The 15068-nt window shown below is 31.1% G+C and overlaps 1 protein-coding gene across 1 annotated transcript in view; it reads left to right on the top strand.

Moving 5' to 3' along the window:
• ST8SIA4 (ST8 alpha-N-acetyl-neuraminide alpha-2,8-sialyltransferase 4) overlaps window positions 1–15068 on the top strand; it is an 85388-nt gene that overhangs the window by 14468 nt on the left and 55852 nt on the right. Inside the window, 1 exon segment of the mRNA XM_036225597.1 lies at window positions 2552–2809. Within this exon segment, the coding sequence (XP_036081490.1) occupies window positions 2552–2809 (258 nt within the window).

Consider the following 15068-nt stretch of genomic DNA (forward strand, 5'->3'; position numbering starts at 1 on the left):
TACTTCATGCTTGGAAACATGTCACTAATTGTGAGTTACATCTTTAAATATCTACTGCAACCCCTTCGAATTATATTCAAAGGAAAATGATAATACCATCTAGTTTGGTGATTTGACCACATCCGTGAAGTCTTTATTTAAAGCCAGCCTTGTCGATTTGACAGGAAATGAAGTTTTTGTTGAAATGCAGGTGTCAGGTACTATTTTTTTCCCCGCCAAACAAGTAGATGGTTGTTAATAAGTATGTACAAACGTTTCTATGGATTTCTGCTCTTGGTGCCAGTTAACTTTTGTTAAGAATTATATTTGTTTGCTTAACATAATGAAAAACTTCTAAAATTTCTGCAGTTCAAATGACCTATAATTACTGATTTCATCAGCGATTCTTTTCTTATATATTCTCTGCTTTAAGATGAACCATTATGGTGCCTGATAGTATTTCTATTAATTTTTAAATTTCATTTGTAGGACATTTATACAGGTTTTCCTATACAAAGTCCACTCTTTATGAATCTAATATTTTGAATTTTTGAGAAATTTTTTCAATATATCTTTTTTCAGAAAGCTGATGGACACATCCCTTGTAAAATCTGGCCAAATAAAGTTTTAAATCACCTGGTTTTCTAATTAGACCACACATTAAACTGGGACTTATTTAATGCAAACCAAAGTAAAGAAAACAAAAAAAGATCTCAGTTATTTTCCATTCCTTCTTGCTAGTCGTGCTTCTGGCTCACAAGTATGATTTGGAGAATTGCCCTTTTGGTGGATGATGGGAAAAGGTCATATTTTGTGCTCAGTAATAAAATGTACAAATTGTGATGGAGCTTAAAGAATAATACCACTAAAGGAAAAATATGTCTGTCATATCTTGAATGTCATAATAAGGGCATTGTTTTTAGCACTTTCAAAATACAAGCTCGCAGTAAGAACACTTCAGCAAATAATATACAACTTTCAAGCAAAAAGAACTTTCTCCAATTGTTTCTAAATGTTATGTATTTGGTAGCTTAAAGATCAAGCAATCACCAGACTTTGTAACTTTGTAGGCCAGGTTCATAGTTTTGTTTTTGTTTTTGTTTTTGGCAATATAATTCCTTCAAAAATTTATTTAGGCTCCCAGGCTATTTCCTTGTAGTTAGTTCTTGATATAAATAAACCCACCTAAGGATTTCTTCTGAACACAGCTCTTCAGTGTTCTGTCTGTCCTCTCATTATCTGGGCCTAACCCTCCTTTCCCTAAATTTAATGGCAGCTACTCTAAAAGTCATTTGAATAGACATACTTCAGTGGGAAGGCAATATCCCTCTTGCTGCTGGGATAGCTCTGATTTATAGTTGCACCTGTTGCTCATTGGAATATTGGAAACATTTGGGAGGTCCCAATTACTAGAGCCTCACAGAGTTTAGATTACAAGTCATTGCCAGAGATATTCCCTTCCATCTCATGCTGCAACTTAGCTATTTCATGCAACAAACATAAAACATGAAAACACTTTTTAAACAATTCTCCAAGAATGGCAGGCTTATTAGATATAGAGTATGACTCCCAAATTATTGCAGACAACAATTTCATCAGGAGATTTTCTGTATCATGCTAAGGGTCACCAGCTTTCCAGCCAGCTGTATCTATTATGTCATTTTCCATCATCTAACTTAGTATATGCGTATATGTTTATGTAGCTTCTCATATCTATTATCAATTTCTTTATTAGTTATGGGATAGGCTAAGCTTCCATAAAAAAAGAGACCTTAACATACAAGGATCAAGCAAGTTGAAAGTTTATTTCTCTCTCATATAGTCATGCACAGGATTCGCTCATATACCACTTAAGAAAATTAACTCACATGACCAAAGCCAGTGCACCTATGTTTGAAAACTTGAAAATGTTCTTGTTGAGAACCCATGCACTCGATTAAAATTTAGGAGATCAAATACTAAAAGAAATGAAGAAGTTCAGTGTTCTATCTGTTCGTCTTTTCCTCTAATGTACTAAGCTTGCTTTCTAGATTTTTGAACTTGGAAGGAAACTTTCATATGAAAATAGTGTTATAGTTTTAACTCTTTTTCAAATAATTATAATATGCATGTGATTTGAACTGTATATCTGAAGTTGTTGAAAAATTTAATGATTTTAATAGAGTTAACTAAGGTATAATTCCAAACAATTTTAAGTTAATTCTACTCATCTTAACTAGAAAACATCAAACAAAATAGATGATTGTAGAAAATTAAATACAGCAGAATATCTAGTTATAAAAAGTCAAGTCATGGCAATTGTATTTTATTTAATAAACTAATTTTTCTATATATTTTGGTAGATGGGGGCTATATTCACTTCACGAATAGGTATAAATTGAGAAACTGTGTAAATGACTTTTTAAAAATATAAGTCCTATGGAATCTACTTAATTGGTTTACTTACCACCTCACAATTTAAGATTAATAATTTACCGATTTACATTTTATTATTTGGTACTTTGTAAATGATATCGCCAGTTCTTGGACATGTTATCATTAATGGAAAGCTTTGTTTCTATTTCAATTACAGGAAGAACATTCTTCGTTTCCTAGATGCGGAAAGAGATGTCTCAGTTGTCAAAAGCAGTTTTAAGCCTGGTGATGTCATACACTATGTGCTTGACAGGCGCCGGACACTAAATATTTCTCAGGATCTGCATAGCCTCTTACCTGAAGTTTCACCAATGAAAAATCGCAGATTTAAGACCTGTGCAGTTGTTGGAAATTCTGGCATCCTGCTAGATAGTGAATGTGGAAAGGAGATTGATAGTCACAATTTTGTAATAAGGTAAGCTTTCTACTGTTTCTAAAGATTGTAATTTCTTCAAAGATGTTTAATTTTAAAACTGATATAAATTTCGATCTAACAATATTAGGGATTATTGAAAGCTCAAGCCAATATGCTTTCTGCGAAGCATCCAAATTTACATTTACCCTGAAATATAAAATTAAAAGTATTTTGTCATTGAAAGAAAAGATTCATACCAGCATTTTTTTGTCAAATGGCAATTTTATTAGTTTTAATACTACATAGGGAAACTATTTTTCTTAATATTTCCTCTTCATATTCATTATTTGACATTAATTATATTATTGCATGAATTAATTCACTTAATTATATTTATAATTATATTTATATTAAACAAATTCTATTACTTTATTAATAAACATTTTAAACGTTAATATGCAATGATGTAATAGATGTAAGGTAATTTTACTTTTTAATAATTACTTAGCAGATTCTAAGAATATAATTTAACAAGTTGATATTTGATATATTGGGCCAAATTGTCTTCATTATTCTTTATACATGGTATTTGTGTATGTTAGTATTTTCTAGTTTTTGAGTTATTGCACATAATTAGACATACCTGTTTGTTTTTCAGTGATAGTTAACAGATATTTGATGAGTCGTGTACTCAATAAACTTTTAATTAACTGAAAAAAATAGAAATAGGATCATGATGGCATCACAACTATTAGCAATTTTTAATCCCCAATTCATATATCTGGACAGATTTTTTAGCTTGTTTTAGTTCTTTAGAAAAATTTGCTGAATGAATAAAGTATGTATATTGAAATAAGAAATAGTGCAATATAAAGATAAGTAGAAAAGATGCTGATTAGCCATATTGACAATAACCCTGAAGTCTTGAATATGCTGGAATCCAGCCTATCAAAGTACAGATCTTGAAAAAATCATTTTGATATATAGCCTAAAAATTAATATTATTAATTATGTATCTATTAATTATAATACCTACAAAGTGGTAAAAAGGCATTAATTGTTTATAAAACATTAATAGCCAAGAAAAATCATAATGGAACATTATCGAGTGAATATAATTCACAATAATGAATATAACTAAAAACGTTTTGCCTTATTATCTTATCTTTTCTTAGTCAGATGCGAGGTCAGAGATTCATTTGATGTCAGTTGAGCCTTTAAAAACCTGATCTCTTAAACTGATTGGACCAAGAGAAAAACCCTGTTAACATGTGGATATACAAACAAAATTATATCCAAAAGGAGATAAAAATATTTGGTGAGAGAATGGCAATGGAAGTGGAAGTAATGAGCTTCAAACATTGAAATCTATGTGAAGTATTGAAGTATGGTTGTGAAAAAAAACCATAAAGCTTTTAGAATTTCCAAAGAGACTAAACTCAGAGGACAGGTCAAATAAAGAAGTAAAGATTGTAGGGCATAATGGAAATTGTTGCAATGTAAAGAAGATAATTTTAAAAGTTGATTAATACTGGAGGAATTCAGGATCCGAATGTGACTGATTCCTCCTTCCTGCATCCCTCTGAGCTGTAGCGTTAGGATCTTATTGTTTCTTTTTTTATGGTGAGAACAGTAAGATCTAGTATTTTGTAACTTTGAAGTTTAGAATACATTATTGTTGACTATAAACACTCTGATTAGATCTCCATAACTTATTAGATCTCAACTTATTTATCTACTTGTTGCAAGGCACATACTGGTGTTGGAGCATTTGCCAACAGTAGAGTGTTCTTGGGAATAGAACTTCAAGAGATTCTTTATACTTTCTTAAGCTGTGATTATTTTTAAAAGTTATTTAATAAGAATGCAATAATAACCATGAAAATTACCATCATATACATGTTTTCTTTTTTTATTTTTCCCTCTATTGTTACTATTTTCCAGAAATAGAAGTTGGAATGTTCTAGATTAAAGTGTGTATCAGGGAAATGTAGCTCAGGATTGGGTTTTTGATTTTCCAAGAAAAACATTATCAGGAGTCCACTTATCATTAGAAATAATTAATCTTTACAGGAAAAAAAAATCTTTATTGTATAATAGCTACTTGGGGAATTCTGGTCTTCAGTGATGTGTCATCCTTTCTAAACCTTTTGTCTTTGTCATGGCATTCTGGCTCATTGTCTGTGTGCCAGAAACCTTTTCCTGCTCCAGGAAAAGGCTTGTGTATGTATGGCCTTTTGTTTTTGTATGTGTCTCTTCTATGCTAAAATATCAAGAAAGATTTTTTACTTAAAACTTAATCAAAGCACTGTTCCTCAAAATAATTTCCCATTTGTATCAAACTGGTTAAAGTTGTTAATAATTTTAGTAATCTATAGAATCTTTCAAATTTCTCACCTTTCTGGAGATATATTTTGTGTGTATCTGCATAGCTATATAGATAATTTTGGTTGGTTGTTTGCATGTAAAGCCTGGGTTCCTAATTTGTTTGATTCCCACTTTTCTTGTAAAATAATAGTTTTTTTAAGAGAAAGATAAGTTATGCCTGGTTTGCTTGCTGTGGACACTAATTAGTTCAGTGACCCTGCAATGATCAGATTCACCCACATATTATATTCAAATTGACCTCTACCTTTATAAACCAAAGCATATATTTAGATAAAGTCTCATTCGACATTAATTAGATTATATACTCTGCCTTTATTAATTTGATACACTTATACATTGCAATATGAACACCTCCATCAGGTCACGTAACTGCCATTTCTATTCTGTGATGAGAAAATTTAAGATGACTCTCTTAAAAACTTTTGAGCATATAATACAGCATTGTTAGCTATAATCGCTATGTTATGCATTAAGTCCCCAAAACTTATTCATGTTAGAATGGGAAGTTTGTACCCTGTGACCAACATCTACTAATTTTTCCCACCTTCCAGCCTCTGGTAACCACCATTCTACTCCCCATTTCTATGAGTTTGGCTTTTTTAGATTCCATGTATGGGCAATATTACATAGCATTTGTCTTTCTTTGACTTTTTTCACTTAGCATAATGCCCTCAAGTTGCATCCATGTGGTCACAAATGACAAAAAAAATAAATGTTATTTTAATGTTATTTTTTAGATCTACTTCTTCAAATATTGTAGATGTTTTGAATTCTCTGGATGTGCTACCTTGAAAGTGGAGGAAACTGTGATTTCCTTTTATGTGCTTTGGCATCCATAGGGTAGGCACAGGCCAGGATCTACACAAAAGAATGTTTTGTAAGATGTATAATTTTACCTCCAATATTCTCTTTTTAACTCTCTAGGATAAGCATTTTTTTCCTTCAAGTAACATTTTAGATCTAACCAAATATTCAGTTGACTAAACTTACATTTCTAAGAAAAAGAAGAAAAAAAATATATGTGAGTTTCAAATTGTGAAGCACTTTTTTATACCAGTACTTATATGACCAGTAAATTTAGAGGCCTGCACAAATAATTCCTTAAAGTTCTTCTTCTACCCAGGGGCCACATAAATTACAATTCTACCCATTAAAACACATTTGTTTGGTATTATTCTTATGGTCATTTAAAATGAAAATAATCTGTTAAAAGATAAACATTAAATTATTATCTTAAAGTTATTAATAACTTACTGTATTGGTTATTTATACAACAAAACTTTATGAGTGCTAACCACAAGCCATCATGACTAGAGCACAATAATTCTTATGTGAAAATATAGTAAAGAAATGTATAAAATGTAAAACAAAACTAATGATGAATGATACTAAAGCACATCTTGTTCGAATTAAATGTAGTTAAAAATTAAATTTGTCACTGCATCCTGATAGCAATGGCCATTGACTAGAAATTAAAATTCTCATTCTCTGATATAAACAAAAAGACAAACTTTCCCCTGATTTATCAAATATGTATATAGTTGACATTGATTAACACTAGATAATATGAAGTGCAGACACAGTAACACTGCTTGAATAGATGAGTAACTATAAAATTTGAGTACATAAAATTAGAAATAATGGTAGCGAAGATATATATTTATTCATGAAACTAAAGTAATAAGATAAAAATGTTTTACTTTGTGATGATCTAGCTTCCTAAGAGAAGGAATGATATGTTTCACAAAAGAAAAAGATGGAGGAATTGACTCGCTTTGACTTATACAATGAGTTTTTATAACTCAGTTTTTCATTCAACACTAGTGGGTAATTTATGGCAAACTTTCAATTATTCTCTTGACCGTCTATAAATGCTAACTCTTTCATAGCCAAATAGACTCTTAGAGAAAAAAAAAAATGTTTGGTTTTTGATGTGTTCATAAAATGGTCTTCCCCAACCACTCTCACAGAGAATATGTTTGTCATTAACTCAAATGTTTTTACTTCAAACAATTAAGTTTCTGGTAGGGATCCATCCATAGAATTCTAACTTATTTTTATTTAATATTTTATTTATATTTTTGATCTATGAAATTTTGTAGTTTTTAAAGTAATTGTTTTTGTGATTTCTATTGATTTTAACCATAAATTGTAAATTTTGGGTCAAAATCAGAACTTCTGCTTTAGTTGGATTATGTATGATTTTAAAATTTTAAGTTAAAACTAAAAATGGAATGTATTATAGATTGTGTTGTGAGGTAAGGCTTTAGCTTTTTTTTCTTTAATCATGTCATTTTGGATAAAAAGATTTTATTTACAAGAGATAATTTTTTTTAAATAGAAATGACAATGACTGATAAACTTATATTTTAAAACATTTTTAAAATACTCCATTTTCTAAATATAATATAAACAGCTACAATTGCTCACCTATCAATCTAGTAAGAATTGTTTTTTTTTAATTCTTAATATTTAGTACACAGTTGCAATGATATTGGCGCTCCTGTGAAATGCTTTCTAAATGTAAACTGATAAAACTTTTCCAAAAATCAGTTTGATGTTTAGCAGTTCTAGGAATATATCCAAAAGTAAACAATAGTTTAAGTAAGAAGGCATTTTAGAATCATATGGTGACAGAAGGAGACTACACTTTAGGTGGTAAGCACGCAGTGCAATTTCTCCATGATGTATTTTAGAATTGTACACTTGAAACTTTTATAATTTATTAACAAATGTTAACCCAATAAATTTAATTCAGTAAAAATTATACAACAAGAAAGGACAAGTAAATAATCATACATCTGATGATCGGTCATTCAACAAATGGAAAAGAGGAATCTAAGGCAAAGGAACAAATAAGTGCAAAGACAAATGCTTTCCAAGGTCTTAGAATAAGACAAGAGTTTGGGACCACTCTACTATTATGTTCGTAATGAGCAGCAATGTGGCAGGGGAAATGGCAAGGCTTAAATGATGAAGGATCATTATACCATGTTAATAATTTACATAGTATCCTGTAGTCTAAGAAAGGCCCTTAGAGTTTGTTGGTTTGCTGATTTATTTGTTTGTTCTTATTTGTTTGTTTGTTTGTTTGTTCTTTGCTATTGCTATGGGCAGGAGAGGAACATACTTAGAGGTATAGAGCATGAGTATATTTGCAGGTGGAAGGACCATGTTAATAAATAAGTCAAAGATAAGATAGAGAAAGAGTTCTCAATAAAAAAGATACCAGAGGAGGCAAATATGATGAAATCCAAGTCATAGGATAGAGTAAGATGATAAACCAAGCTTAGATGGTATGATTCATATTAATGAATCAAAATATTGTGGAGATCCTTCCCTGACATCAAATGAGCATTAGCAAATGGGCAGTTGATCAGTCCTTCCATAAATTTTAAAATATAACTCCAGTTTCGGGCTTAAAGAATCTGTTATTTATCAGCTATCAGACTCATCTGTAAATGAACATAAGCCCAAAGTATGTACTCCAAAGCCAAACACAAACTTTTCAGTATTTATTGTTTTAAGTGATGCGTAGTATAGCTTTGATCCTTCTTATACTTTATTCATTAACTCCTTCACTCTTTTACTCGCTCATTTATCAGGAAGTAGAGATACTTCCTGAAATGGAGAATAAGTCTCTACATTGAGATGATCACAGTCTAGTGAAGGAGATAAAGTAATGAATTAACAATGTGCAGATTGTTTTATTAGAGGTATGCAGAGAAGTAGACACTGGGGAAGAGGCAGGGAGGAGACATAAGTGGATAACCAAGGATGATTTTCTGAGAGAGGCAGCGCTTGAATTGAATCATGAAGACTGAGGAGATAAGTATAGAAAAGAGAGTGATACCTAGTCCAAACTGTATCTACAATGAACAAAGAGACCTGGAAATGAGAATGAGTGGCTTTTCCAGGCCCATGAGTAGTTTCAGCATACTGGAATAAAAGGTTGTATAGGTCAGAGGAAGCAGGTGAGGCTGGAGAGAGAGGCTGAGAGACAGGTAATGCTGGGTCCATTATACCTTGGTAAGGAGGGTGGACTTAATTTTGCAGGTAGTCTGTGGAGCTAATCAGTATAGAGGTATGACATGATCAAATGTAAATTTCAGGAAGATTTCTGGGTAATAAATAAATTAGAGGGAGACAAAGATGGTAATGCTGAAAAGAGTCTATAGGTGGAGATAACGAATGGCAAAGTAAGATAGTGACAATGGGAATGAATGTAGAAGGAAAATTAGGAAAATCAAAGAACGATATCAATTATATAAGGGAAAGTACAAATAATAACATAATTATGCTATATTTTAAAATATAACATGTTTTGAATGACAGAAAATGAATCTTGAAGAATCTGAATTGTTTTCCATTGGTTCCCCTGAGGTAGTTAGGTTTAGGTTAACTACATTTTTCTGTAGAACAGAGTTTTGAATGACTTTCCTGAGTGTACACCGTAAGTTGGAGAAAAAAGCAATAACAAAGCTTTTTATTCCCTCCTATTCAAAGATTGAAAACATCTTTTTCAATAAGAAATAATAGTTAGTGCTACACTAGATTGATAGATTTTTAGTTCATGTTCACTCTGAAACATAAAGATCAGTGAGAGATTGTTTCAATTATAGATTTCAAATTCTGATGACATAAAATAAAATACAGAAGAAAAAAATGTCCTTTGAATGTCTGATATTTCCACAAGGTACTAATCATTCTTCAAAGTCTAGGCTCACAAAACCAACTGAACAACAAATAAAACCACACTCTCACAAAAAAGGTAACTATGTAAGGTGATGGGTGTGTTAACTAACCTTGTCCTGGCAATCACTTCACAATATATACATATATCAAATACTCATGTTGTACAGATTAAACTTACACAATGTAATATGTCAATTCTATCTCAATAATGCTGGAAAGAAATTAAAAAATCAAAGAAATATAAAATAATTTTTAAAAAGCTGATTTTATAATGTCGAGTAGTTTCTCCAGTTGTAGTCTGTGAATCATCTGTGAGATTTCTTTCTTTTATCAAGTACTTATTGTGTGCCAAAAGTATATAAAAATATTCTACATATGATAAGTGTGTGGGAGACATGACCTCTCAAGGGAGCTAACACCTTAATCAAACGAGATAAATCTTAAAATCAGGTAGATCTAATTTCAAGATCCAGTTCTTCCATTTAATATGTATATTCAATCTTAAATGATTTATTTACTTCTCTAAGCCCCAGTTACTTGACATTTAATATGAAGAAAATAACCCGTATATTTTTTTTGTTGTTGTAGAAATAAAATTAGATAATGTGTAGGAAAGAGTATAAGCCTAAGTACAGATTAGTTATTTAAGAAATGTAAATCTTCCTTCTGATGGCTTAAGATTAATATTCATGATGAGAAAATTGGTGACAGAAAGTGCAAATATTTGCAGTTATATGGCCATTGTAGCTAAGTAATATGGATTCTCCTATGAAGTGCGATTGAAATGATATTTATTTGATAGTTCAGAAACCCAGATCCTCCTGCTGGCATTGCTGCTAAGTATAGCTGTATGACTTTGAACAAGTAATGAAAACCACTTAGGGTTTTAGTTTCCCAATATGCTAAATGAGATAGTTGAACTAGATGGACTCATGAATTCCTTTTGATATTTGAAATTTTATGATTCTATGTTCTTATGTTTCAGTAGATAACTTTGGAATAGGTCCTGTCAATTTACATTGTTTGAATTTTTTTTTCTTCTGGTTGACATGTTTTATGAATAAATTTTCTTCTCATTCCCTCTATACTCCAGATTGTAATACTGCATCCTCCATTCTGGCTGTTTGTTTCCTTTGGTCCAGGAGTGTTGCCTTTCCTTCTGATATATGTAAGAAAATGTTAAGACTTAAAATCAGGAGAGTATCACTTCCTTGCCAAAGAAAATCAAGGATAATTTTTAATGATTTATACAGATTATTATAACTAATAAAAGTTATGAGGTCAGGGGCTTGGAAAGTCACAGTATTATAAAATATGTAAAGAAGAACCAGTAAATACAAGTATTATCAAAAGGGAGAGAAATTATTTTACATCAACATCATTTAGTATAGTTTTGGGGAAAGGACTCTGACATTTTTCTGGGAAATAAGACCTCCTGCTTTCCATATCTACTTCACTGACAACCACCAAGATCCCAAGAACCACAGAAAGCAATCTTTTTCATGTGTTATTTGACTTATGTCATTACCAGAAACTTCTTTTTAGAACAATGGCAGTCAGTATGGTATCAGATGTTAATATAGATTTTCTTTTAGAGGGAGACTTACAAGTATTTTATGTTTGAAAACTAGCTTAACTTCTGTTTTTGGTACTGGTGTGGTGACGTGTGTGTGTGTGTGTGTGTGTGTGTGTGTGTGTGTGTGTGTGTATTTCCTCATGCAGTGAACACAAATAATGTTTTTAAATTGGGAATAAAAATAATTTTAATTTAAAAAATTACGTTTAAAATCTGGAGTATAGATGGGAAGGGTGATATAATAGGAGTTATAAGAGTGAGGCTCATGTTCCAGCTAACACTCCCCAGTGAAATTAAACATGAAATATATTTTTTTAACAAATGTAAAAATTTAACTTAGAGTGTTATAGTCTATAGTTTTAATATTCTCTCATTAGTGTCAAGTGTGTGTGTGTGTGTGTGTGTGTGTGTGTGTGTGTGTGAGAGGGAGAGAGAGAGAGAGAGAGAGAGAATGAGGGAGAGAGAGAGAGAGAGAGAATATGTATTTCAGATAATCAAAATCATTTGAAACTGCAGTATTGTGCAATACATTTTGGATTCATTTTGTTTCAGATTCAAAGTTGAGTTCAAATCCTAACTCTGGAGATTTGTAAACTGAAGCTCCTCCACCTTATTTGTAAAATATGATTACTGATATTCAATTATATGGATGTTCTTTGGGTTTGAATAACTTATATATGTGTGGTATTGGATATAAGGTAGTGACATTTAGCTTTTAAATGTTTAGCGAATTATATTCACTAAATTATATAATGATCAGACTGAACAATACAGTCTTGATTCAAAAGCATGGTAATCCTATTAAAAACTGGAAGTGATTTTTCTACTATAACACATTAATTGTTTAGGAAGATGTTCCAAATTAGAATCCCATAGTTATTTTTTGACTACCAGTATGATCTTCGGGATTAAATGTATGGATCCTAAATAAGATTATTAAAAAATTCAAAAACCATTTATTTGAAGTTGTTTAAAAATGGAAGTAGTTTTATTAATCTGTTGTCACATTATTCAACAAGTATTTTTTCCTTCAACAGACAATTATCAAGCAACTACTAAATGCCAAGTTCTGAGGGACTTCAGGAGGTATGAGGGATATAAAGATAAATTATGTAGTCCATTCTGTTTGGGATTTGCAGTCTGTTGGAACACACAGACATGTAGAGAAGAGTAACAAAATAGTATGACAGTAATAATAATAGAGCTAGGAACAAAGCATTGCCACCAGTGAGACAGAAGGAATTAATTATAAAACGAATGAAACTAAGGTTTAAGGCAGTTCCATTTGGGACAGGAAAAATATTTTTTTTCAATGATTTATGGATATTCTTGCCCTTGTTCTTTGTGCCATCATCTTATGAGTCTTGTGTGGATGTGCTTTTCATGCTCTTCAGACCTTGATGATTGAGTTCTTTAATAATCCAACTCAGTTTTGTAACATGCATATATACATGCCTTGCCCTTCACTTTAATTTTTCATATTCTCCAGGAATGACCTTTTATATGTAATTTAAGAAAACTATTAATATTTAGAATGTTTAATTTGGTTCCTTTTAGATTAAAGATATTTATGATCTATTTTTAATTATTCATGAGATTTCTAAGTCTTGGACAATTTTAACATACATTAGACTTTTAAGCATAGCTCAATATTTTACATGAAGTTCAACAGAAAACCAAACACTATCTCGGTTCAGAGAGAACTGGGAGTTTCATTTTTTTACAAACCACAAACTGAAACTGTTATGCTTTAATAAAATTAAGTGGGGAGGGATCCTAACAATTGGAAGAATGCTAAACACTAGTTTTTTTCCCCACTTTTCATCCTTACGTACCAATTCTTTTTTATGAGTAAATTTTGACTTATGAGTATTTTTAAAAATCAGGGTATTTTTTAAAAAAATCATCTTTTAGAACTTCTCTAGTTTCCAAACTCGTTTTGAGTAATGATAGTTCTGCTTACAGAAAACATTAGTCACTTAAAATAGGTATTTTGGTGAAGTAGATTATAATTCTTGTTGAAGTGTAAATAATTCCAACTTAAAAGGACAATTTTTTTTTTCAGTTTCGATCTAATTTAGTTAGCACAACTTCTGAGAGTTAAACCTTATAACAACTGCAGTTAAAATACAGTTTTCAGATTAACATATTTATTGGTACTCTTTGTTTTCCTTAGCTTATCTCCCAAAACACACACTATATCAACTTTCCAATGGAACATCTTTAACAAGTTTAACTGAACTAACATGTTAAAAATAAATATGGAACAGAAAATCAGAAGATCTAGTGCAGAGCTCACAAACTGACAGCCTGGGGGGTCTAATCCAGGTGGTAGCTTTTTTTATTTTTATTTTTTTTTGCATTAATCATGACAGGCCCAGGAGAGGCTGTCCCCTTTAAATAGGGAAATGTATAAACAAAGTTACTCATTTTTCAGAGTTCTGTTAACATCTGGTCTGAGGGCCTGTATGTTTTCAGGACCTGGTTTAGAGTGTCAGCAGTGCTCTAGAAGACTACTGATCAAATACCATTGTGAATAGTTCTCATTTCACATGTATATACAGAGTAAGTCTCATTATTATTATGGTTGGCTCTACTAATTTCACTAAAGAGATACATCAACCCTATACAAGCAACTAAATATGACAGAATTTCATGCATGGTAGAATAAGGATATAAGTAAATATTTTAGAACACTGCAATGAAAGCAATTAGTTCTGCCAAAAAAAAAACATGTAAAGCATTGCAATGGATATTATCCTTTGAGTTTTAAGAATACTTATGACTCTTCTTAGGTTAGAGGCTAGAGCTTCTTGATGAAGGAGGTCACTTTAGGCAAAGACATCATCATAAACAAAGGGACACAGAAAAGTACAAAGAGTATACTCCGATGCCATTCAAATCTAAAACAGGCAATGGGTGTAGACAGAGAATATTCTGAAAGTAAGAGTAGGTACAAGCTATGAAGCCCTTGATCAATATTACTGAAGATTTTTGGTTAAGATAGTAACATGATCAAATGTACATTTTAATAAGATAATACTAACTGTAAAACAGAGAATCATAAAGTTGGAGTCCTTGTGGTAAAGAACTGATTAGAGCAATACTGTTTAATGAAGAGGCATGGTAAGAAATACAACTTACATCATAATATACTTCTACTATTGCTTCCATTGCTACTATTATTACAAACACATAAATCTGGAACAAAGTTTTATAAAATTATGTGCAAGGAAATCTTACATTTTCTATTATAATCCATTCTGTTCTTTTTTATTTGTTAAAAGTTACTAATCAATGACCCCAAGTTTAATTAACGATCCACCAGTATTTCTAACTAATAGCTTCAAAATAATTAATTAAGATATTATTGCAGTGATAGTTCAAAGAAACATGGTGGTGGCTAAATTAAGAAAATATAAATAGTTCAATGGACAGAGAATATATTTAGGAGAAATTTTCTGAGAGGAATTTTTAGGGCTTTGTAATAAATAAGATATGAAAGTTAAAAAATTTATGGATCGAGGCCTTTCAGCAGAGTCAAAATGTGACTTTCTACTAAGATAAAGCATAAGAAAGATCCACATAGAATAAATATGGTGTGATGAATGAGAAATTGCCTTGGTCTACCTTGCGATATCAGAAAATTAAACATTCACT

This window comes from Rousettus aegyptiacus, unplaced genomic scaffold, assembly GCF_014176215.1.
Source record: "Rousettus aegyptiacus isolate mRouAeg1 unplaced genomic scaffold, mRouAeg1.p scaffold_m13_p_8, whole genome shotgun sequence".
Lineage (NCBI taxonomy): Eukaryota > Metazoa > Chordata > Mammalia > Chiroptera > Pteropodidae > Rousettus > Rousettus aegyptiacus.